The sequence below is a fragment of the Gouania willdenowi genome, chromosome 7, assembly GCF_900634775.1.
Source record: "Gouania willdenowi chromosome 7, fGouWil2.1, whole genome shotgun sequence".
Taxonomy (NCBI): Eukaryota; Metazoa; Chordata; class Actinopteri; order Blenniiformes; family Gobiesocidae; genus Gouania; species Gouania willdenowi.
The window spans coordinates 30,990,886-31,017,606 of record NC_041050.1 but is presented as its reverse complement, the minus strand read 5'-3'; the positions used below and the strand labels follow the sequence as shown (position 1 = coordinate 31,017,606).

The following is a 26,721-nucleotide window of genomic DNA, read 5'->3' as shown; positions in this document are numbered from 1 at the left end:
CAAGGTTACAAATTTCCTATTTTCAAGGAGCAGAAAACTCAAAAACAATAGAGAAGCTGATACAAAACAAACAGATTAGATGAAGTTTTATACATAAGGCTGACATTACGCTGTCATTATCTGTTATTAGCATGAATAAGGTGTCATGAAGGCTGTCATTAAATGTTGACTAAATTATGACACCTTTTGATAACTTTTGACACCTTTGGAGCAATGTTGGCATTTTGTGGGTTAGGTGGAGGGATCTAGTGGGATTAGGTAGGGTGAGGGTTAGGGGTTAGAGTAACTCAGGGTTAGGATTAGGGTAATGAATGACACTTTAAGAGTAACTAAACCCCCCAAAACCCCTTTCTACTGCTGAATACGAATGTATTTGGGTATGAAGTAGTGCTGTTGATTGATCCTGGTCCAACTCTTAACATTTTAGTCAAAGTATTTCATGTTTGGGGTATTTTTTTTTGTAAAATGTCAGAGTGACTGCCCTCTATGGGTTGAAACACGGCTATTACAATTGATTTTTGCTATTGGCTGAGATTAGGGACCACCTTGCATCACAAACAAGTACTGTTAGCCCCACCCCTTTTATAAAAACTAGCACGTGTGCTCTACAATCTGTGGTTAGTAGGTTGAAGTGAGAGAATAGTGAATAGAGAGGTATATTATGTAATGAGTAACTAGTTACAGTGATGTCCAGAAGCGTAGGCGGCAGGCGGAATTGTCTACTACTCTCTTTCTGGCCACCGTCTACTCTTTTAACATGTTCATAAATGATTCCGTGCCCCTTTAGCACAGAAAGAACCGTTAAAATCCATGAAAATTTTCCACACCTTGAGCAACTTTTGCAATGCTGTTTTGGTGGTCATTTTCTAAATCTGGTGCTAAGTCTCGTGAGAGTTCATCTCATGCTCCACCAAGCAGTAGCTTTACACGGATCTCCCATCAGTGGATTAAATCACTCTCGCGAAGCACGCAAAAGTCTGGTACTGGCAGGGAGAAGATGAATGATCAGTGTATATGCCACCCAAACGTCACACTACATGCCATCAATACTGGGCTTTGTAACAAAGAAAAGAATCACAGGTAAGAATATATATATATTTATTTTATTGGTAAGAATACTTCACAGACCAAATTTGAAAAAAGATTTTGAAGGGGTTTTTAATTCTTCTCTATGGAATTGAATATGTATTTGTTTTTAAGGACCGCGTAAAGCAAATTCAGCGATTTCATTCTAAAGACATTAAATAGGTCATAAATGTATTCCTTAAAACATGTAAAAGCCATTTAACCATTTATAATTGAATTGTTGAGCTAGCCTTTACAAACTGTGTTTCAAGTTTCTGTGTTCAGGATTTAATGGCGGGTCAGAAATCATACGTAACGGAGCCATCATTAGCTTAGAATATTAATGTCCATTCATACTAAATATATTACCAAAACCAACTACAAGCAAACCTGACAAAAATTATGTTAATCATGAAAATATGTTACAGTGCCCGACAGCATTCGACAGAGGACTACTAAGAGACCAAGCGCCCATACTACTGGATAAGTTGGTACATTTTCAACTGGAAAGAGGTAAACTGATAATGATGCTCAATTCTTAGCCATCATTATCATGGATACCAGATTTCAACTTGTAAATACATCATGCAAACAAAAACTAAGTGAGAAAACACATCATGCTGAGAAAAGTGCTACAAAATAGACAGAAGAAAAGCCACAATTACATCAATATAATGCACCAAAAGCCACCATATAGCATCATTTTTGCAAAATTTTCCGGGGGGACATACCCCCCAACTTCCCTATTTGTCGTGCGCGGCGCTGCCACAGTCATTTGTTGTCGCGAGTTGTAGCCTTCTACTTTTTTTTTTTAGCCTATTACGTTTTTCTTTTGGGACATCACTGTAGTTAAAGGTATGGAAGTTGATTTTTGAAAGCTAGCATTATTTTGAATGTAGCTTCCCCGAAGGCTCCGCCTTTACCCCCCCTCCCCCGCAAAAACTCAGTTTTAAGTCCGTCACCGGTGACGTGCTTTGAGTGTGGACTCGTGCACGCGAGGGGTCAAGAGTGAGCAGGGAGACATGGAGACGTGATTGGTTAATAAAAAAAACAAGCCGTCTTTTTGCATTGGTCGAAGTTTTTACAGGTTTACAGCTGTTACAGTTGACAGATTTTCTTCGTTCCTTTTTCAGAGCACAAAAGATCTTAATTTCTGTCAGGACAGAAAGACAATTTCAACCAAAAACTCAAAAAGAGAATCTGGAGAAAATCACCTACCCTTCCTTTAGCTTAGCATAGATTGTTCACTGGAGATTTTCTTGTATACAGTAGACTGGCCGTGTCTTAATTGCCCCGCCCATAATCATGGGATTTTTTGCATTTCCCCCCTAGTGGCAGGTCAGGAGAAAGCAGGGGTTTAGTTACTCTTTAATGATAGCCTTTATAACACCTTATTCATGGTAATGACAGATGTCATGTCATAATAATGACAGCGTAATGTCAGCCTTATGTATACAACTTCCAGTAAAGTGTTACCATTTATCAAAACAGAAACAAATAACTGAATATTTGTGGTGTTTCTATTTTATTTTTTTCAAACATGCAACCTACTCACTTACAGGGAGTAAAACTACACAACATTACACATTGTACTCACAGCACAAAGCTGTTCCCCAAACATGATTTATATCACATTTACATAAAGAAACATTTGAATGCTGCTAACCTGGGAACAAAGACGCCTTGAGTTCAACCCATTAAAATTTGAGTTAAAACAAAGCCCACATGATAAAGGTTTAATGAGAGTCGCCTTTAAGCAGTTTGTGGTGCAGACGTTTCTACAGCCTTGATGTGCGGAACGTAAAAGCCCTGCCATGAATGAATGATACATGCTTGTGGCAGAAATGCATTTACAGCAGTAAAAGTGGGTCAGCTTTCCTAGAAAATATCTCCTGTGGGAGGAGGTATGTCACAGATACAAGTAAATATGTTCTGAGCACCGCGCCCTCGTGGTTCCTGTCATCCCCCCTGCCCTCCATCTCTTTTCTTTTCCCCATATATGTTACATTCCTTTGAATCTCCTGCCCTGTATGTGTTGGTCGTTCTCCAGAAAAACCTCCCTCCACAATATAATCAAATATTACAGATCAGGTTCTGTGCACTGATACATTATTCAGCCAACAGCATTGGTTACTTTGTGTGTATCGTGTAAAACCCCCTCAGGGGATCACACTCTGTCAGTGTGCCTGAAATCATACTGGCTCCTTTTGCACTGAGGAACCACAACACTCAGAGACTCATCAGTAACTTACGGTACTATGATTATAAACGTTTCATTCAATATTAAAGCTTATGATCATTTGATGCAGAAGTTAAGAGACAAGTACAAGGAGAACATTTATTTGCTTTTACTGAGTGTTTCCTCTGCATATTAAAAATATCACTTGGTTTAACATTCTTCTAAAATGCCATATTTTGTTGGGATACCTGAAAGGCACACTGTGCAACTTTTGGCCACTAGGGGAGCGAGACCGCTAACCTTCACGCAAGCGCCCCTAGTGGCCACAAGCACCGCAGCACTGTTGCAAAAATCAACAAACAGTCAGCCGGGCCAGTCTCCTTTCGTCTTTTGATTGTGTATGCAGACAGTGGTTGACCTGTAACTTTGAAATAAGGATTGGCTCTCAGGGCTGGGGTGCTAAGCGGGGCTGGGCTCGCGCCGCGGCTAAAATCTGAGTATAGTCGCACACATTCACTGTTGGTTACAATATATACTCTAGTTGTGCATACTGTAGATGAAATGCAATGTGGGAAAAAGATGTTGTCCCCAAAATAAATTTGGACTCCATGATATAGAAAGAAAAGACAAAAAGGGATAAAAATCTCACTTTGTGTCCCACACACTTTAAAATATTCATGAAGTCATGCAGGTAATGTTGGAGTCACTCCTCCAACCAAGCAACAAATTGACAGCTGCAGAGTTCATCCAATACCTGCAAACAAATTATTAAATGTTCTGCTGCACTGGGCCAGAAACACTTTTAAGTCATTTATATTCCCAGTATGAAACAGCTTAAAGCAAAAACAACTAAGAACACATTTCTAGTTTGTCTGTGGCTCATGTGGACATAATTGTTACTAAAGGCAAAGCAACACATTTTGGTCAGCAGCAGCACCTGTGAAATATACTCACCAACAACAGCCGTCATCACAATAGTTGCTACAAAACAGGCTCAGCTGTAATGTAACACAGCAGAGATTTTTGAGAAAAACAAAAATAGCAAATTGAGTCAGGTCGGCCAGTGCTGTGCTCATTTAGCCGAAGAAGAGGTTCAGGTTCAGGAGGAAAGAGTGAGTCATGATGGAGGAGCGTGCAGAGCAGCAGACAAGATCTTAAAAGGAAGGTGTGGCTGTTCGAATTGTTTGACTAACAGTCGCAAATTCCCTTTAAACCCAGTCTGCTGGGGGTCAGAGTGGTGATGGTCTACAGAGGTGGCAAAAGTACTCGTCTTCAGTACTCAAGTGAAAGTATAGATACTTGAAGTATTGAAGTATTGAAGTTGCTCCCTCACTTGAGTAAAAGTTAAAAAAATACATGCTACTAAACATACTTAAGCAAAAAAGTAAAAAGTAAAACAAATGTCAGGGTTTTTAAACAAGCAATTTTCATAGAACTTGTAGAAAACAAGTTCAATCTGTTACCCTTTATGAACACCAGGATAATTTAGCACTCATATTAAATAAAGATTGTAGATAAAATGTTTCAAGAAAAAAAAATGTAAATAAATGCTCAATTTAACTATTAAACTTAGGGAGGTAGTGGCGTGTTTAGTTTGAGGGACAAGTTCTTCTTCTATTTCTACTTAAGTACAGTAACAAAGTATCTGTACTTATTTATTTATTTATCTATTTATTTATTTGCAACCAGACAGTTACAGCAAAAAGATGCAACTGATGCGATGCATACAGAGTGTATAGCTAGGGCTAATTCTCAACTCCTGTCCCTGGTTGAGCTTTTCCCTATACAAAATATATAAAAGCACAATCTTAAACACATATTAACCTTTAGACTTTGTTACTTGTGACCTCTGATGGTCTCCTGGATCCTCAGTGACACTAACAGTTGTGAACATAGCGACCGTTTCATGCTATCAGGGCATCACAGAGCAGAACATCTACAGATTCTCACACCCTTACCCTGCCAAGCTAAACCACCTCTGAGGAAAATCAGATCACTTACGTTCACTATGGCCTCCTTTGTCTGAGCCATGTCTGATATCACTCCATCAGTGATGATGAGTAGTACAAAGTACTGAGATCCATCTTGCACCGCTGCTGCATATCTGGGGATCAAGATCATTAGAGAGTGATTTAAACAAAGGAAATGTAGAAAGGAACAATGACTTTGAGAAGGATTTCAAAATAAAGTAAGACAGCATGTGCTGTATAAACACTCCCATCTCCAGTCACACTTAATCCAGTTAAACACAATCAATAAAAATGTAACTTTAAATGTAGCGTCTTTCCCCCACAAGCCTAACGTGACACCAATAAAACATGAGAGGCATCTCAGAAAGTATGCCCTACTTTTATCCATCTCTGGCTGTCCAATGAATTATTTATCAAACTGTTTATGCAAGAGCAGCAGTCTTATTCTTTCTGAACTTAAATTGCCTTACACGCTATCAACTGGGCTAAATGAGAAAAAGGGGGAGTAAAGAGGTCAGATGCGAGCCGCTTCTGATGCGTTTAACTTGGTGAAAGGATTTTGAGCAATCAACGTTTCAACATTTCAAACGCAGTGCATATGTGTGCTCGGTCAGTAACAGAAAGTAGAACAATGGCTAGTGTTAAAGGTGGAAACGGAGCTGTTGTCCTCCTCACCTGCCTTACAAACTAAAACTCAGTGTGAAGCTCAACAGGCCTAGCACTGAAACTACAAACAATTCACCATCCATCTGTATGGCAAAGTGCACAACATTATTCATGCATTAGCACACCTCACAGGTCTGTCACCAAAATTAATCAGGATCCTGCACAACAGAATTTTAAATTTTTAACCTTTTTTTTACATATATATATTTCAAACAGCAGCTGTAATCATTTTTAAATCTTTGTCACCCAAAGTCTACCTTGAATTTGTGCAAACACTGTAGTGCTTTTAACATTTAAACTTCATGTAGCTTTTGTCACTTAACATTAAATCAAAGGCTTTTAATTGCTGGCAACTATAATAATAATAATACATTGGATTTTATATAGACACTCAAAGCGCTCTACAAAATAAAAACATTATTTGTATTGGTGGTAAGCAGCTATTGTAGCCACAGCTGCAGACTGACATAGTGAGCCATCGGTCCCACCGACCACCACCAACACTCACACACTACATTCATACCAGGCAATGTGGGTGAAGTGCCTTGCCCAAGGACACAATGACCGATACCTCTGGAGTGACTATCCCCCTGTAGTACCTGGAATTCTCAGTGGTCTCCCATCCAACTACTAACCAGGCCCACACCTGTTTAGCTTCCAAGATCTAACAAGATCGGGCAATGACAGGCTGGTATGGCCATAACCATAGTTTCCAACTGGTTGGATTCTAATAACAACTGTAGAGGTCAATAGAATGTATCAACTCAAACCATGGAAATGATATCTAACAAAATGTTAAAGCAGCATCATGATTTACCTCCACTAACCAAAGGGTAGCTAAAGATTACAATGTTTGCAGCTTGCTTAAAACATGTCGCTCTGTGCTGCGTACTCTATTCGTATCACAATCTAAAACAGTTTGAGGTAAGTGGAAATGTATACCGGTTTCACGGTGGAAACTCTAGTCATCATCTGTCATTAGCATGAATAAGGTGCCATGAAGGCTGTCATTAAGTGTTGTTTGCTAAATCATGACACCTTTTGCTACATTATGAGACCTTTAGAGCTATGTGGGCATTGGTTAGGGTTAGGGGTTATGTTGCGTTCACACCAGGCGTAGCGAGAAATGTTTGCGCGGCCAGATTACATACAAAGTCAATAAGATAGATGCGGTAAAAGGCGAATTCTTCTCCTGTTGAGCGGTGCAGTTTGATTCGCCCGGCAAGAGCATTGACCGCAGAATGTACACTCCCGTTTTTCCATGACATTCATCATTCACTTGAGTTGAAAATATTAAACTGCAGCAAATGTTTTGCATGACACGAAGGCGCAAAGGCCAATCAGAGACCTTGTCAATGATGTCAGGCCGTGAACACTGGTCATTTCACCCATTTTAGCATGGAGAAGAAAACAATTGTGGTGGTGTGTGACCACCCGGCGCTCCACGACACGGCCAGTATTTTTACCGGGACCAGACCAGGAAGGTTTTGACACAGCTCTTGAAGAAAATTGTGAAATTCACCAAGTTGGATGCGTCGCTGGTTAATCTGGTGAATCCAGGAATGTTGGCGTCAAGCGTTTTGACTAGGAATGTCACGGTATTGACAATAATGCGACACCACGGTATTAAAAGTGCCTCGATATCGTCGTGGTTATGTCACGGTATAATAGAATCAGCCGTTGCGCTTAAAATTAAGTTTTTGGGTTGGCTGTAGCGGACATTTTCAGAATAAACTACAAGTACCATAATGCATTGCGGTGTCACCATAGGTTACAGGCGGTTGAGCAAATGGCGTGCGACCGTGTGGGGAAAGGAAACATGGTGGATGGTGGCAGCAGAGCGACGTAGAAACGGAGGAGTTTGAAGAACTTGCGCATGATGCAGCAGCTACAAGTCAGAGCAGTGGAAACTTTTTGGTTTCACCGCATCAACATAACCATAAAGGAGCAAAGGTGGACAATAAGTTCTCACTGCAAGTGTACGTGCACTACTGGTCTGGAAATATGAGCAACATGAACAACCCAGCACCCGGAAAAGTTTAAGGATTGTATCAATCAAACAATTCAGTCTGGTCAAAAAACTCTAAAGGAAGCATTTACAACCAAGCTCCCTCAGAACAGCTCAAGAAATAACAAGATACGTTGCGTAGTGTGTGTGTGTGTGTGTGTGTGTGTGTGTGTGTGTGTGTGTGTGTGTGTGTGTGTGTGTGTGTGTGTGTGTGTGTGTGTGTGTGTGTGTGTGTGTGTGGAAATGTTTTATACTCTTTGTATTGTGGGTGGGTGAGTTTTATTGTATAGACTGTATTCCACTGTGATATAGAAAGGCCCAACCAGGGACAGGAGTTGTAAACTAGCACTAGCTATAAACTTTTATGTGCATCACATCAGCTGCAAGCTTATTCTGTATCTATGTTGAATTGCGGTGTCCCTGTCAAATAAATGAAGAAATAAATGTTGACAATGAGGTTACGTCTAGTCCTAATCTCAAATGTTGACTTGTATATCTTTCTCTATTATTATTATTTTATTTATTGTTACTAGGCTGTTTCTATGCCTGTGTTGCCTTTAACAGTGTTCCTGACTCATTTTGAATGTTTATCTAAAGAATCTGTATGTGTTAATAGGCAGTATTCAGTTTCTAATGTCATGAATGTAAAATGGTGTATAGAGGATGTTTTAATGGTCATCATTCTTGTTATTGTTAGCATTGCTGTAAACTGTGTGCCTTCTTGTAAAACTGTGAGCTTTCCTACAATACCACAATAATTATCGTACCGTGAGGTTAATACCGTGATTATACCAAACCGTGAGATTTAGATATCGTTACATCCCTAGTTTCTGCTTCCACAGAAGTTAAAGAGCAGCGATTTTACGGAGGCTGATGGTGAAAAGAAAGGGAGTCTGTCTTGCTTCAGATGCGCATATGAAGAAAAGTTGTGCGCGGTGTGAAAGAAGGGTAAGGGTCAGGGTAACGAACAACACTTAATGACAGCCTTAATGATACCTTATTCATGCTGATGACAGGTGTTATGTCATAATGATGACATAAAAAATGCTAAAACTTCAAGTAAAGTGTTACCCATTATTCCTTGATGCCATCCATTCATATTAAGACAAAAAAACTCAAACTTAACAAAAAACTATTTCCGGCTGTGTGTTAAAGGTGGAGTCCACAATCCTTCAGAAACACTTTAATTGCATCAGATTAAATTTCTCTAAATTAAACTGCACAAAAAAGTGATACATCATTCTGACAGCTGGCAGATTACTGTTTCTCTTTATTTAGACAAACTTCAGCGGTAAACAATTATGTTAAAGTTTCATTTATTCAGAAAACTTTTTTTTGGGAAATTTTATCTCCTGATATTATTCCTCAGAGGTGAAAAAGAGTTGTCTGAATAAACGAAACTAGGGGTGTCCCAATCCAATATCGATATCGGATACTGGTCTAATATTAGCTTGACAACAAATATGGGATATTGCATTAACATTTCCAGATTATTTGATTTTTTTTCATTTTTTTAAATTTTTATTTAATTTATTCACGTGTAGAATACTGTAGATATTATGTTGAAGGTTAAAAATTATGTAACCAATTAATTAATAATAAATAGGTCAGTTTTTCTCATACCTACTGTTGCTGACTAATGTTCTCTGTTTGAGTAACATCACTTGATCAAGCCTTTTCTAACATTCCACACAACAAAATAACTAATTATTATTTTTTCATTAAAAAAAAAAAAAGAGCGAGAGAGAAAAAAAGAAGGAAAGAAAGAATGTATGATTCATGCTGATATCGGATCAATATCGGTATTGGCTGATATGCAAAGCTGCAATATCGGTATCATATCAAAAATGAAAAAGTTGTATCGGGACATCCCTAAACGAAACCTTAACATATATTTAAAAAAAGAAGACAAAATGAACTTACCGGAAATATTTCAGCAGGAAACAATCATTTACATGATCACAGATAGTATAGAGATACTGTATGTATTGGTGCTCATACCTGGCCACATGGTTAACAACAGGAGCGAAGTTGGTGGGTCCATATAGCTGAACCGTCTTAAGGCTTTGGTGGTAAGCTTCGAGGATCCCCTCCATGCCATTACAGTACGGATTCCCCATGTTACCATTCTGAGGAAAACAATATGTTTCAGCGTGTAAACGAGTGCACCCTTTCTTTCAGTTTTTGGGCCACATGGGCATTTGGAATGCAAGCCATCAACACTGATATTACACTGACCTAGCACTAAACAGGTGTTTAATTTTTCTTCCACCTGAAGAAAAGTTGCACACCCACAACTTCCTCAGGGAAATATGCTGAATATAGCTCGAACAGCAAAAAGCTGTTCAGGGTGAAACTCTTCGACAAACATCAGCAGATCTGTGGACCGGAAAGACTGGCAACATTGATGCTGCTGAAACTTATATTGTTATAAAACACATAAGTACGGTGGCTGGGAAGTGTCAGGTGAATGCATTACAGACGGACGGGTGTTATGATATGATAGCCTGATATGAAAAATATAAGAGTATCTTAATCAACTTTCACTTACTTTCATACGCGTTTCGATGTCTTCTTCTTGTTATTCTCTGTTCTGGTGGGTTAAAAACATCCGCCAGAAGCGTGTCCGTCTGTAATACCGGTCCGTCGGAAACACTTTCGTTGTGGCCATTTTGCATTCGTATTGTGACCTTTTTGCATTTGTGTTCGTTTCTGTAAATGCATTCACCTGACACTTCCCAGCCACCGTACATAAGAGTTTAAAGAGTACTTGTAGTGAAAATGTATATAACAAAATACATTTTTAATGTATTACCAATAAATTAAATATGTGCAACTTTTTAGTAAAATAACGCTTTAAAAGAACTTTTTAGAACGATTTTGTACCTTTGGGCATAAATTATGGAGAGCCGTCATTTTGGACAGGGTATGATGCACTTTCGTTGATCGGCCTGTCCTGTCGCTTTAAAGAAATGGTGCATTATGGGAGGTGGAGGTGAAACAGGTCTGTTTAGATTGTGGGAAGTGCATTTTTTCTGTTCGCTCTCAGCGCGAAGCAGCCGTGCGTAACCTCTCCTTCAGTGACAAAGATATTAGTATTACATTAGTAACACAACAAACATCTTTTTTGTTATATACATTTTCTCTACAGGTACCATTTAAACATCATTTTGTGACAGCAGCAAAATTTGAGAAAATCTGATTAGTTTGTAAAGATAATAAACAGTTTAAAAGATGTTTCAGATCAATGTTGATATTATCGGCTGTGGTGGGTGAGACGACAAAGAACGTGGAAAACAATCTGGATGTGTGCAATGGAAAGTGAAAGAACAAAAGCGATCAGAAACAAGACAGCATACATGTGACTGGATGAGAGTGAAACAAGAGGAACGGTCAAAATACAAGGTGTAGAGATAGTGAAGGAAGATGAGTTTAAATAGCAGAGATTGGCTATCTAATATAAGGGCAGAGCACCAAAGAGGTGAAGAAGTGAGAACAGGCTGCATGGAGTGAATGGAGATGAATGTCAGAGATGATGTGATAGAATGATGGCACCCAGGCTGAGAATGTTTAAGAAAAGATAAGAACAAGATCAGAAATGAGTGGAGGACTATGTAGTATGAATAGAACAGTGTTTCTCAAATGGGGGTACGCGATGGAACTACAGGGGGTTCCAAGACAATGGAAAATTAACAAGTGTCAGTGTTGGTCCCACCCCAGGAGTGAGATGACTGGAAATGATAAAAACTCTAGAAAAAAATCTATTCAGGAGCCACTAAATCAGGGTTTTTCAACCTTGGGGTCGGGAGCCCATGTGGGGTCACATGGAATTTAAATGGAGTCGCCTGAAATTTCAGAAAAATTAAAATAGATTTCTTAAATGTTTTAATTATCATTCTTTTTTCGTTTTCTAAACAACACACAATCTTAAACAACTGTATTTTTATACTTTCACTTTGTGAAATATAAATATAGTTCAACTAAAATGCAGTGAGAAAAAAATCTGAGCTAAAAAAATTATCAAAAAATATTTTGTTTTTGGGGTCACCAGAAATTTTTGATATATAAATGGGGGTCACAATAAAAAATTTAAAAAAAGAATGGGAACCACTGCGCTAAATTCTGTTTCTTTCCACTTGTTTACAAAATTAGATTATTTGAAATGTGTTTTATCAGTCATTCATTCCATCATTATGCTCTATAGTTGTTTTTAATAGTTTTCTTAGCAAAATGTTAAAGTCGGACAAAAGGGTACTTGGATTCAGAAATAAGAGAAAGGGGGTACTCGAGCCAAAAAAAGATTGAGAACCAATGGCATAGAAAACCAGGAAAAAGGGTAACACAGAAGGTTGGCATGAGCAATGATAATGGAGGCCAACCAAAAAAGAAAAGTCATGATTAATACATCTAATAACACATTATTTAAATGTATAAAAATCCCTGCTGAAGTTTCTATCTGAAGCGTCTGCTGCTGTTTTGTGTTTCCCATAATAGAGCTCAGACAACATCTGTGCAGCTTTCCTTGAAGAGCTGAACCTGTGCTGCATTGATCTTTGCTGCTCACTAACATGCTAATGAGGCATTGTGATGCTACGGACTGTCTTATACTTCCGTTAGGCAATGCCAAGAAAGCCACATCTCAGGTTTTATAGCCTGCTAGCTCATAGCTGTGCAGCTGTGTTTGCTTCTGTTTAACACAGCTGAGAGCAGAAATACAACGTGTGACCTCAGATTTATTGAGTTCCAGATGGCTTGTTTATTGTGTTAGAACAGAGGCGTTATTTTTCCAAGGACAGAGCATTTTGATTTAAATCATTTGTGAACCACCAAGGCATTTTTTTAAATAAATAATGAAATCAAATTGTGCCGTACTTCAATTTTACGCTACTCTACTCCACAGGGTGTCCTTTACCCTCCTGCTCACTGTATTTATTTGAAAAAGATTCCTAATCTGGGTTTAAAGAGCATATGAAGATGAATATTTACACAAAACTGACACCTTTAAAAATATAACTACAAAGAATAAATATGAATATCCTGCCATCTCTTCTCTTGTTGCAGTAGGTTTCTCTTAGAGGTCTTTGTTTGGTAATACTAAAAATATTGCATAGTTAACTGTCACTAAAACAGCTAAAAACTATCAAATGAAGCTCAAAACACAAAAATTGAGCATAGCGTTAGTTCAGGCAGGCCGAGGACGTCAAGCCAGCCACACCTCCAATCAATCAACGGCCCAGAATGGCTTCCTATTGGTCAAAGCATACAGGAAGCCCGACTTAAACCACGACAGCTGCCTCTTACCTCCTCAGCAAGCATCTCGCAACCCACCTCCGCCCCAACTCCTCCAGGTCAGTATGTATCCAACTAACTGGGTGTCATTTTGTTGTCATTAACATATGCTCTGATCTGTTCCAGGGGGTTTCTGCTAATCGCTCTCCTTGCTTTAGCCTTTAGCTGGGCTCAGGGAAGGTCAGGGAAGAGTGCTCTCCCTACCTCCGGCTTTCCACGTAAGCTCGCGAAAAGTGCAAGGAGGTCCGGGACCAGACTCATACCGCCAAATATACGACTGCATGCACATCCATGTAAATTGCTCAAAGGCGCTATAGAAATCCTAATGCACATTTATTGTAAATAAATAATTTATTTTGACTAAAGCGGTCCTGACTGAAATAGGTTTGGGCAATTCTGAGCAGAAATGCCTGGATTTGCTTGTGTTTCAACGTCATGTAAATGTTTGGATTGTTTAGGGCCTGTTCAGACTCTGATTTTTCCCATGGTTGTGAGTTTCTCTATTTTCCAGTTGAGGCTTTGTATTGATCCTGATCCTGTTATTGTTTATTGCACCTCCTGTATTGTTGGTGCATTAGTGCAAAGAGCATCCTCTGGTGTGTCACAGGTGAAGCCCATAATCAAGGCATTTTTTGAATTTCCCTCCTAGTGGCAGTTATATTTAAGGCCTCACAAACACATCCTATTTTTAGATAACAAAATAATTCTGGACACATCAGTGGTTTTTAAATACATACAAATTATTATAATTTTTTTTTTTTGCGAGAATTTTGTTGAACAAATTTGTCAAGATCTGAGATTCTTTGCTAGTTGTGCATTGAAGGAGTTGCAGATCTTCTTTAACTGTTAAACCTTGTCATGGCTTTTTAAATGATTTTTTATGGTCTTGACTCGGTCACGAGTCGACGCCCAAGAGTTTTGGTCTCGGTGCATTCTGGTCTCGGACAGTCTGGTTCTGAGTACAACATTAGCATCTATGCAAGAAAAATTATTTAGTTTGCTCATTTAATATTTTTAATTTTTTTCTCATTGAAATATAACGTTACATTTCATATGGTAGGTGCCATGAGGTGAGGTTTTTATAATTGATTTAGTTTTAATTGAATTGTTCTGCTCCCTGCTCTGTATTAGTTCAGAAGTCCTTGACCGGAAAAAACCGTTTAAGACCCCTGGTCTGCACCATGAAAATAATAGGGCTTTGATTTTATGGTGAGATGAATCTTAATTAGAAAGTTTTAATGGATACATGTGAGATGTAGACATTACCCTGTAGACACACTCATTATGCTGTACTGCGCCGCAGCCAAAGCGCATTAGGTGGTGGAAAGAAGCTAAATTGATTTAAGAATCCCTCAGCCTTGCAGAGGCTAATTTGCACTACAAAAGAAAAATGAAATTCATTCTGGATTATGCACGTCAGAGGTGTCTCTGCATTTATCTCAGAATGCACACATCCATATTGCATTTAGCAACATGCATACCAACGCATGCAGAGAGTAAACACACAAATGAGCACTCGCAAAAATGAGCTCCACTGAGACGACTGAAGTCATCTCCACAAGGACTCATATTAACTTTGAAAAATACTGCACGCACTGAATTACTCCCTCGGAGTAAATAAAAAGTGGAATACTCACCAGTGGAAACTCATGAGATACCCTTCCATCAGGGGGAAGCTTAGCACCGAACCCCAGAGCTGGGAACATCTTATCACTGTCATAGTCCTGAATGATCTCCCCTACAGCTTTTAGGGCCATGGCGTAGGCATTCATCTGGTATGGGTTCATGTAGTGCAGTGAAGTGGATTGCGATGGATTTCCTTTCAAAACAGGAGAACTCAGATTCAGTGATGCAAACCGAACAGAATAAGAGCACATTGACAGGTGCAACCAAAAAAAGACAGGAGAACTCAAACCAAACGGATGTTCTGTAGCTGAGGAGAGCCGTGTTTACAACACACGATTCAAAACACGTCGCAGAGGCTGCTGCATCTTACATATTTATTCATTCATTTGTGGAATTTCGTGTCATTTTGAACACAATTTACTTGGTAGGATGTATGGCACTAAAGCTCACAACTCGCCTCGTCTGTGTAATGATTTTAATGATCATGTAAAATCACACTTTATAGTTTTATAGACAATAAATTCCCACCCAGTAACTTTAGAGTGGATTAATTTTGCATTGGTGGTCATCTTAATGATGGGGGGTTTGTGAGAAACCACCGAAACTAAAATGTTCCCGTTTTTGAAGTGTGACGGTAATGTGGTGATTATTTCCAAAGTTTAATGTCGTTAATTCTATTTTTTTAAAAAAGCACATATTGCTACTCCAGAAAAGGGCTCAAACCAACAAAAGGTGTTTGAATCTATTTTGCTAAACCCAATGTTAGTTCAGACAGTATTCTTTGGATAAATGCTGTACACAACTCTCTGGATTAAATTCTGCAACATTCCAATCAAGTCTGAAATCTGGATTACTCTAAAAGAAATATATTTATCAAATAAGATGTGATGTAGCCTACTTATTGTTCATTTCCATGTTTAAGCTTAATGTGCTACAAGACCACCAGATAGGAAGATTTGTAATTGTTCATTTATTTATTTATTTTGTTCCTTTCATGAAAATGCAAACCAACGAATTATTACATCAAATAATATCGCAGTCCAAATGAAATATTTTCATGATTGGAAAGGAGCAGTAAGAATACTACAACTTCTGCCCCTTAACTTAATGCATATTTAATGACCCCACCAACCTTCACCCGTCAGTCCACACAATTCTCACTATTTTCTAATAACCTAAAAATGACTAATCAAAATTTACAAATCACACCACGAGTCGACTTTCTTAAGCACCTGATTAAAAATAGATTAGGTCTAAAACCAAACATAACTAATTATAAATGAAATTAGGACCAAATTAGCTGTCATGAACTTTAAAGGTTCTTACAGATTAAAGCCAATCAGAACCAATATCAACCAAGCTACTGCCAAATTAAATTTAAGTGCAATTTTGTGTGAAATAGTGGGGATGAGGAATGAAATTAGAATTATTCACAGTACAGCAAGTGGGACTTTTCACCTGGTGGCAGGAGGATCACAGCAGCTAATACATTTTAAACAGACGTAGCATTAGTGAAAAGAATTCTTTAAATATGTAGTCAAACAAAGTCTTTGAAAATAGTAAAGGTGACACAGAAAGAAACGTAAAAAAAACCCAAAACTTTTATTTCATTTTTAAAGGCACACCGTGGACTTTTTGACCTAAAGAGTTGAGTTATAGATTCAGGGCCCACAATTTCATTTGGGCTTCCAGCTCATAAAACCCATGAAAACAGGAATTCAAAAAATTAGAATACTGTGAATACATCACTATTTACTTCTCAGTTTTTGCAGAAAAAAAGAGGAGAAGAAGGACAGGACTGTTGGCCAGTGTCCTCTTTTCCGATGACAGTAAAGTGTGCCTTTCATTCGGGAATCAAAGTCTAAAGGTTTGGAGGAAGACGGGTGAGGAACAGAGCCCAAACTGCTTGAGGTCCAGTGTGAAATATCCACAGTCAGTCATGATTTGGGGTGCAATGTTCTGTTCTGCCTTTGGCAGATTGCCAGAATGCCCCGCGACCGAGCAAAAAAAAAAAGCAATCAGTGCCAGGATTGTGTTTGATGGGCTGTCTGACAGCTGTTGCTCACAGGCTCCGCCCCTTTCCCGGAGCTAGAGCGCCGTCTTTTTTACAGTGTATGGTCTGGAGGAGTAGATAATGAAAGATAATTACTGCTGCTTGATATACATTATGTTTGATTTGTAATTGTTACACTAGAACTTTGTAGTGCATGTGTTGTTCATGTGCGCACAGCAGCCTCCGTGTGGCTGCTGTAAGTGACACTGTGTTGCTGCTGCTGCTGTTGCTGAGGTGTGTGCACATGGAGAGAGAGAAGCACTGCAGTAATATGCTTTTAACAGAGCATGTTATATTACTGTGATGTTGCTGTCGGACTAACGTTAGCTTGTTAGCTCCTCTGAGGGAGGGACTTTGGAAAGTTTGGAGGCAGGGCAAGAGAGCAGCAGGGAGGGAGGAGGAGAGAGGGATCTGAGAGTCGCGGACTGCACCTTTAAGTACGTTTTGATCATTTTATTTTGAAAAACTGTCACATCCACATTTGAGCTCACATCTCCTTTACTTGTCTGCATTTAATTAAATTATGACACCAATGGGAAGCATATGTGCCACGTGCATACTACAGCTGGGCAATATGTACTCAAACTCATGTCTCAATATTTTTTCTCAAAATGTCAATATACAATATAAATCTTGATATCTTAAACTCGAAGTCTTCCCATAAATACAATTCTGGGCACATTTTGCTGATGCAAAATGCCACACAGGCACAAATATTACCAAACAGAATGTGTGCCACTTTTGGCTTTTTCTGTAGTGTGGCTTGTTTAGTGGAAGGTCTGGTTTAGGACGCACTCAGAAATTCATGACGATTTTGAAAAATTAACATTGAATTTAAAGGTCAAAATAGGTCAAATCAATAATTCTACATTTATGAATTTCTTGACCAAATTAGTCTCAGAAACCATGTATTATGCAGCACTGGGGGCCAAACCATTAAAAAGATCATTTCCAGCTTGGCTGACGATACAAAAATCTCACAAAAATTCCCCAAATTTTTTTTTGAGGGGCACCCCGGCTAATTTTCTTTTTTAACCTTTATAGATGACAAATCCAATGAGAAAATAACATTCGCTCTCCATGGTCACAGAAACACAATAAATGACCCGACAAAAGTATTAGAGGATTTATGGATATTTAAACAGGTTCTTGGTGACACTTCCATGAAGTTGTTAATTGGATGTATGTTCACGCTGCCACAGTCAAACACAATTGGTTTTCCAAACACTCACCGTTCGATGCGGTGAAATCAATGGCGACTGTGAAGTGAATCTGTGTGCTGAAACACATTAGAAAAACAGGAGAAGGCCATTGTTAGCAAACAAGAGAAGATAAAACTACAATATTAATTCTCCAACTGGATTACATAAACACTGAACTAAGTCAAAATGCGACAAAACCACACTGTAAACAGTGATATCACACCTTTCCCAACTGCTTCAGTACACTTAGTCAGCTGTGCATCACGGGATCTGCAATGTTTTGCTTTGTTCTATTTATGAAACAGATAAACATATAACCACTAAGACAACGTGGTCAAAAAGCATCTTAAGCACCCTCTTGGCTGCCCTTCCCCTTTAACAGCACAGTGGCAGCGCTGCAAAGCCAACATGCAAAGCAGCAGCAATAATGTAACGTTAATTTCCCAACAGGCTTCCACAAACACATAATGAGCTGCTGGAGCAGGCTTCCTGATTTACATCACTTTGAGGAGAAATATGAGAATGGCATGGTAGCTTCAAAAGTAAAATATTCCCTACGAGACAGTTGGACTATTTATGGTTGGGTTTTTTCCTTCTTCTGCATTAGCATATTCACACAAATCATGCGACCACAATGTTCACCATCTTATTCTGTCTCTCAGTGGGAATTTGAAGGTCTTACATTTTTTGAAATATGGCTCAAATTTCACCCTAAAAGTCCAATCAGTGTGTATTAACCATGAGCCTGGGAAAGAGGTACATACAGTTTAGTCTCTACTGGTTTTTGTTTAAATCCAGAGTGTGAAGGAAGATGTGCTCAGATAGATCTAAGTTCATGCTCTTACATTGTGATTAAGTATTATTACCTCTTCCTGGCTTTACTTCCATTTAACATCCCCACAAGCACATTATCAGAGCTAATGACGGCTTCCTCCTGGGATGACTCTGACCTCAGCACATTAATCAGCATTGAGTTGGACCTCTTCAGCACACAAAGGGGGATTGTTACAGTCCTATGCTTCCTCTATTCAAATGTCCCTGATGATTTCAATGGGTATAATTTTCATGTTCGGCTAAAGAAGCAAAGTAGTGAAGCGTGGATGGATGGAAAGTTTTACCTGTTTGAAATACGATATGGCTATAAAACCAAAAAACATCCATGTCTATAAAACATTTTAATTGCACAAATTATTTTTTTATGACTTTTGGGAGAGGTTTTAGTGAAATCTTGACCCAAAGAAATGATTTGGATGATATGGAGAAGCACAGGATATTACTTTGTATCCTCAGTCTATTAAGGAACAAATGAGTGCTAAATTCAGCTTTAGTGTAAAATTAGATGATTTTTCTTGTAATGTATGGATTTAACAGTCACAAGTCGCTCAACTAATTAACCAAGGAGGTTATGTTTTTGGATGGCAATAATTTATTTTATTTATTCATTTATTTGTCTGTGAATAGTCTAACTCAAAAACAAATAAATATTTATTCAATTATCTGGAAATATCGTAAATAATAATAATAATATTATCTTTGTTTTTATATAGCACTTTTCATAAAACTCAAAGACACTTCACAATGAAAGTACAGATAAAAGAGTAAATGTAATATTATAAGTTTTAAGAGCAATTGTAACAATAAAAGTCATAGGATAAGTAGTTTTAGAAATTAAAAGCAAGTCTGAATAGATGAGTGGGACAAGGAAGAACTGATTAGATTTTGGCGATGATCCGGATCAATACACTGATTCTGGAACAGATTGAAAAACAGATAAATCCCTATATTTAGCTATTTTAGCTGGTTCTACATCACCTAATCTTTGTGAATTTGCATATTAAATGTTCTAGTTCCATTTCACTTTCTATTTTGAGCACAACAGCACAGCCACGTGCTAGAAAATTCTTCCAAACCTTTAAAGTGTGAATGATGATCATGGTACAATGATCAGGATCACTGATCCAGATAACTGCCAATATCTGGCAAAGAGGAGATTTGATGCTTGGCGGAAGTTTGTTATTAAATTTTGATTCCATCCGTGGGTTTTTAGGATGGAATGCTCAAATCTCAGAGTTATGAACATTGTGCTTTTCTATGTCATTGTGGGTGATTCATTTTGGATGGAGCAGGCTCAGAATAGGACAGGGAAGGAAAAAAAAAGAGTGCAACTTTGTTATTCTAAAGAGATCTCACAGTTTGTGTGATAGAAAAATGATTTCATGTGATGATTGGCAAGGCATTGGATCAAAACTCACAAAGTGATTTTAATTATTTTCCTGAACAGGGAACAGCCAACAGCAACCTCTAAAGTGTAGCCGTGTCTGTTCCCAAAGCAGTGATTGAAGCTCTGCTTTGTTCAGTCAGGACCGTTTGTTTTCATAGATCTATTCTTAATATCTTCTTGTTGCTCTTGCAGCCTTGATATTGCCCAGGGTCTGCATTGTATTATCATTTATAATAATGCAAAACGAGTGAATATAAAATCATATCAGTAATCCACTACGTTCACCTCAGCTCCTGGTTTACTAAGTTGGTAATGATGAGAACACTGTGGTCTGAGATGTTTCATTATTGGATGGAAATATAAACAATCGAGTCTCGCAGGCTTGAATTTATTTAATACTCAGGGGTTTTAACAAGCTTTTTAACTCGTCTTGTGATAGATAGGCTGTGTGAAATTGCGGATAAAAAGAACACAAATTAATTTGGAATTAAGAAATCAATGCAGTTCGATGTCGTGTGATGCTGCAGCTGCTTGCTTGTTTGGTAGTTTGTTCTCAAATAACTCCTCTGTCTACAGAGGCTGTTCATGTTGATGCTACCCTTTAAATTAGTCACTGACAACAGCTCAACTTTAGCTACATCATGCACTGGGGAATTAAAAAACCAACACATTTCTCAACTGACAACATAACTGAATGTTGTTGTTTTTGAATTTATGATCAAGTTAATCAATTTAACACCTAAGTTATTATGGCGGCCTCATACAGCATGTTATGTATCACTTTCACTGCTGAGTGTGTCCTCTTCACTTAGTTTTCTACCATTTAAAATCCAGTTGCTGCTGATGAGTTACTACGTACTCGACCTTGGAAATGCGAGCAGACACACAGATGTGAATTCAGACAGATAAATATAATATAGTACATTAGTGGAGCTATTTACAGGCAGGTAATAACCTTTCTTCTAACAATCATTACTCTAAACTGTATGACAGAAATACTATGTAACTCAGAATGCACTGGAGCTCAGCTTCACAAACCATACATCCTTTAAGATTATCAGAAAGAAAAAAACTTCACGATAAATTCTAGACTAACAAAGCTTTTTAAAGTCACACAGTGTGAGCTAAAGAGTTGACCCATATGAGTTATTTTAAATGATTCCTCAGGCCAATATACAGCGCTTGACAGTATCAATGCTTCCCTCTTGAAATACCGACTACGTAAGTTTGGAGGAGACGGACCGTCTTTCACCAAGTCATGTGACCTGGAGAACGCCTGGAGAACGTTTCACTTTACAACAGTCACGTGACCACAGACTCGGATATATATATAGTTCTAACTATAGTTATAGTTTTTGTGGGCAGCTGAAGCGAGTTAGCCTCTGTTAACAACCAAAAGAGCACAAAATGGTAGTTTTGTGTTGGGTTAATGGTGCACTAATCGCAGCGATCGTTCAGTTAAACGCGGATTCTTTTGTAAGGGAAGGCGGCAGGTCAGATAGGCGGGGAGAGGAGGGCGGCGGTGGTGGCTGCTCCTCCAGCCCATAGACTGTAGCAGCGCGGCGAGCCCAGCCCCACTTCGCACCCCAGCCTTTAGAGCCAATCCTTATCCTTAAGTTACAGGTTAACTACTGTCTGCATACACAATCAAAAAACAAGGGAGGCTGGCCCGACTGACTGTTTGTTGATTTTTGCAACAGTGCTGCGGTGCTTGTGGCCATTAGGAGCGCTTGATGTGAAAGTTAAAGATCTAGCGCCCCTAGTGGCCAAAAGTTAGTGTGCCTTTAAATAGAAAAAAAATCCAACCAATAAAGCATAATGGAGTGTTTTTTTGTTTTGTTTTTTCCTCATTGTTGGAATAGTTTCCCCTTATAAATCTAAAAATACAAATACATTTTGTACATTTTAACATGAGCTGAATCTGGTGTAAATTCTATCTCAACAATTGTGTCTTTGGTTTCAGTGTCTTTTCATGTGTCTACCCGAGCTTTGAGAGTACTGTGTTGTCCTTAAGTAACACAAAAACAGTTCAGTTTCTCACTGATGCGTAGCTCGGAGCCTAAAACTCTTTTCTATAGGTGAACAAGGAACAGTAAAAACATCAGAAAATGACTCCTGCAGCTGAAAAACACCTTTAATTTATTAATAATGGCTGAACAATAAAAAGCTCTAATTAAAAAACTGAAAGCCCTGTGCCATTTTACTGACAGACTGCAAAGCTTGCCTATTGAGCAGAAAAAATAACCTCCCTTTGTCCTATTTCTGAGAGAGGAGAGGATTTCTGGGGGATGATAGTATTAAACCTTAATAAGTTCTCCAGACAAAAAGAGCTTCATGCGCCCCATTACACGGCTGATCTCACTTACAGCTGGTTTTTATTTAAAGAAGAAACATTTCAACATGTGATTAAAAGATCATTAATCTTTTTTTAGCCTCTTAGAGTCCAAGCTTCATGTGGCTATTGGACTTTAATTGGCCCTTTTGAGTATATTTTCTACCTCAGCGTAGGTTTTGTGGAAATTATTATCAAACTAATTCACTTTGAATCCAGTCAGAATAATAGCAAAAAAAGAAATTGCTTTTCTCCCTCTGCTTCTTTAAAAGAAAAACCCATCTAAAATATATTGGGTTTGTTATCATCGCTTACATAAGAAAGCAGCAAAGCGAAGAAACAACCAAAATAGATTAGATCGCAGTAATTTAAATCAGCAAACTTTTGATCAGTTTTAAATAATCTGCTGCTCACAGTCCAATTTGTCGTCATCTGTCTGACTGACAGTGGCAGCATGTGTTCACATTTGTTTCCTATGTACACACCAGTGAGGAATGTCAACCTAATGATGGCAGATGCCAGATTCCAACAAAGCCAAAAAGCTGTCTGTGCACTGTGCCAGAGCCTGCAAATCACATATTTTGTGTTGACACAAACTAATGCACTGAATCTAAAACTAAGTAGGAACAAAATGTGAATCTTATCTAGCTAGCAAACCCATTTACAAGAAAAAAACAAAAAAACATTATCAGAGCATTACATTTATTGTCAATTTTGACAACATCAAAATCAAAATGCTGGTTTTTCCAACTTCAATGTTGAAACACGTCAGAACTAAGATGTCATATTTCTATATACAGAACAGAAAAACACAGCATTAGAAAAAACTAAAACAGACAGCCTTTTAATTATTCAGGATGTTGCTTGATTCAGCCTTGCTCTTTTGACATGGCTGAGGGAATTCACAGTTGGTAACCTGCACTGAGTACAGATCGCTTTCTCCTCATGCATCCAACCATTCAGAAAAACAGCTCACATTCGCTGAAGGAGAGGTGATGCTCAAAATGCAGAGATCACTAGACCTCGTAGCGTTGAGGGTACGTCTACTAGGGATAAATGACCAAATACGACAGCGGTTGAGCCGTCTTGTATGTACTGTATTCATATTCAAGGTGAAATCTTTTCAGTTCAGCTTAAACCTTAGAACTGCTGTAGCACTGTCACACAGGCTCCAGGTGCATTTGCTAGTTTGACAATTTTGTGCGTTAAAGTTGTTATTTTGCACTTTTAAAAAGAAAGGATCAGGATAATTATATCTTGCAAACCTCCACCAAGCATCAAATATCCTCTTTGCCAGATATTGGCAGTTGATCAGTAATCCTGATCATTGTATTATGACCATTCACATTTCACGTTTGGAAAAAATTTCTATCCCCATTAATAATGATACGGTATAGATCCAAATGTTTTTGAAGAACTGCAATAAAACACACAATTGAGACTGGATCAAACTCAGCGGGCTTAAAGGTCCCATATCATGCTATTTTTCACCCATCTCCATTTGTTCTAAGAACCCCAAAAACATAGTATTTGAGGTTTATTTTCCCAAACTCGCCTGTTTTCCAGTTTTAGCCTCTGAAAAGTCACTTTCTGAGCAACTCTACACAAACAGGCTCATTTGAGTGAGTGGGCGTGTCTATAGAAGGGACACTGACTTCCTCCTCCCCGCAAGGTGACGTAGGGCCAGAGGACGGCCCGCCCTCCTCCCACCCACTCCATAGCCGAGCTCATGCTGCTTTATAAACACGAGACAGAGCGTGGGGGCGGGGTGTTCACCGGTACATACATAGACTGTAGAAAATACATACATAGCACTGCGCGAAGGACGCTGAAATGCTCACTTTGTGGGCGTGTCTGTTTACATGTCAATCACGGCAGAGAGCTTCCTGGAGGCGCGGCTTCTCCAGCTCAGTGCCACGTCAAATTCGTCATCAAAGTGGGAACGCGTCATGAAATTAGAGCGAGGAGTTTGGGCTCACCCTGCAGTAAGAAAGGTGCAAATCACCCTCTAACGAACGATTGAGGGAATCAATGGAAAAAACACTTTGGCCATGTGTATGAAGCCCTAATAGAACTTTATGATGTTTAAAGCACAGAAAAGTTGATTTAGCATAACATGGGCCCTTTAATAAAGATCGGTGAATTGTGAGCGGCGATATGAATTATTGAATTTTTGCCAATTGATGATAGATGGTAAATTTCAATTTTTTTAAACGTATCCAGAATCAGTATTTGATCCAGATTCCCTCTAAAATTTAAGGAATGTTCCACGTAAGTTTTTCTTTGGTTCAAAATCTGATGAGTAGTTTTGGAGTAATCCTGCTAACAGACAAACAAAGGAACAAACGGCAGCGAAATTATTACTTCTTTGCTGGAAGTAATAATTGATTACTGAAAATCTATTTGTAAACACAATTGGTACTAAACCTGTGTTACCATATTCCTTGCCAAAATCCATTTTTGGATCATAGTTTTTCATCTTAAATTAAATAAATTAATAAATACCTTTAGAGACTACAACTGAGTGCGTGTTTTCAGTTTCTATAGATGCAGTTACCGTATTGTTCGGACTATAAGGCGCACCGGATTATAAGGCGCACTATCAATGAATGGGTCTGACCGGGTCTATTTTCATACATAAAGCGCACCGGACTATAAGACAAAATAGATAAGTCAAACGTCATTCAACTCATTAACAATAACATTGTTCAGGTTTTACATATAAATTATAGAACATTACACTCACTTTTTCAGTTCAGTATGTTGAAGCACAGTACAGGTACATATCAATCCACGAGGCGCCTGACTACGGTAGCCCTGAAGCGCCAAAAATACATCAAGAGGTGCAGCTTCATAGTTTACCAAAGTTGTACTAAAACATTTTGACATATTAATTTCATGCATAAGGCGCACCTGATTATAATATTTTTGAGAAAATTAAAGGATTTTAAGTCCAAAAAATATGGTAATTGATTCGCTGGTATCATCAATAACAACAAAAAAAAAATCTTCACAAGCTCACTCCTTTGTTAATGAAACAGTAATGTTGTTTATTTTCCTCATCACTCTGTCTTCTATTCTACTTTAAACTGACTAGTACAGTGCTTGTCAGAAGTATGTATTCATGTAGGAGCTTAAGTAGAGTTGTCATTTATGGCCAAATGAGTATGTGCTTGACGGTTGGATGTACAAAGAGGTGTACATACTCAGTACTCTGTAGTGTTATAAAGGGGTCTATTTGTGAGTGCAAAGTAAAATAGCTTGTGCGATTTCCCTGGTTTAATTCTAAGGGACATGCGCATGATAAATTGATGAATAAAGTTTGCACCAATGTGGCGGTTTGGGTAGAATCTGATAAAAGACAGAAAATCTGTACAAATAATACTATTTATTTAGCATTTAACATTTCTCAGTGAAGGGGTGATTATCTTGGAGGTGGGGTGCACACACACATGCGCGTCTGAAACGGACAGATGTGTCCGCTGTGAAAGCGAAAGTAAACAGGAGTGCATCGCTCCGCTCTAGGACACTCTCTTTTAACATGCTCGGGCTAAACAAAACATGCAAGCACACACATACAAACACACACACACACAGACACTAACAGTAGACGCCGTCCGAGCCGGTGGATTCGGGTAGAATTCGTGGCTCAGCCGCATCGCTCGAATCGATCGACATTTTTGTTGTTCACACATAGGTTTTCACGTTTGTGCACAGATACGAGTGTCAGGTAACGCAAACAACTCTTCGGTGTAAATGAGATGATAAAACAATGCAATGGGAGCATCTACAGTATTTTAGTGGTCCGTGTCTGCTTGGCTGGTGCGGGCTCACGTAGCTACTCAAGCTCTTCACCGATTGGCTCTGGCCACACACATGACTCTAGCTGGCCACTGTGATTTAGAGGTTAGATTTTAGGCCTGAGCCCGGCCTGAACCCAACCCAAAATTCAGGCTGAGATGTCACACATTAGACACGGTCAAACTTCAAGATTTTATTTTAATTTAAATTTTTTCAAATCTGCGGGAAATTGACGGTGTTGTGTTGCATTGTTGTTGTTTAGCGTTCACATTCACTGAATATTATTTTGCTGATTTTGCTCATTCCTCA

At 38.6% G+C, this 26,721-nt stretch overlaps 1 protein-coding gene across 3 annotated transcripts in view; it reads right to left on the bottom strand.

Annotated features, from left to right (window-relative positions):
* The window catches only part of cpne5a (copine Va), a 126,654-nt gene that overhangs the window by 11,400 nt on the left and 88,533 nt on the right, over nt 1-26,721 (bottom strand). For all 3 annotated transcript variants that reach the window (XM_028452977.1, XM_028452974.1, XM_028452976.1), the window contains 4 exons: nt 18,089-18,135; nt 14,815-14,996; nt 9,890-10,017; nt 5,246-5,348 (listed from right to left, as the gene is read on the bottom strand). In XM_028452977.1, the coding sequence (XP_028308778.1) occupies nt 5,246-5,348; nt 9,890-10,017; nt 14,815-14,996; nt 18,089-18,135 (460 nt within the window). The remainder of the gene's footprint in view (nt 1-5,245; nt 5,349-9,889; nt 10,018-14,814; nt 14,997-18,088; nt 18,136-26,721) is intronic.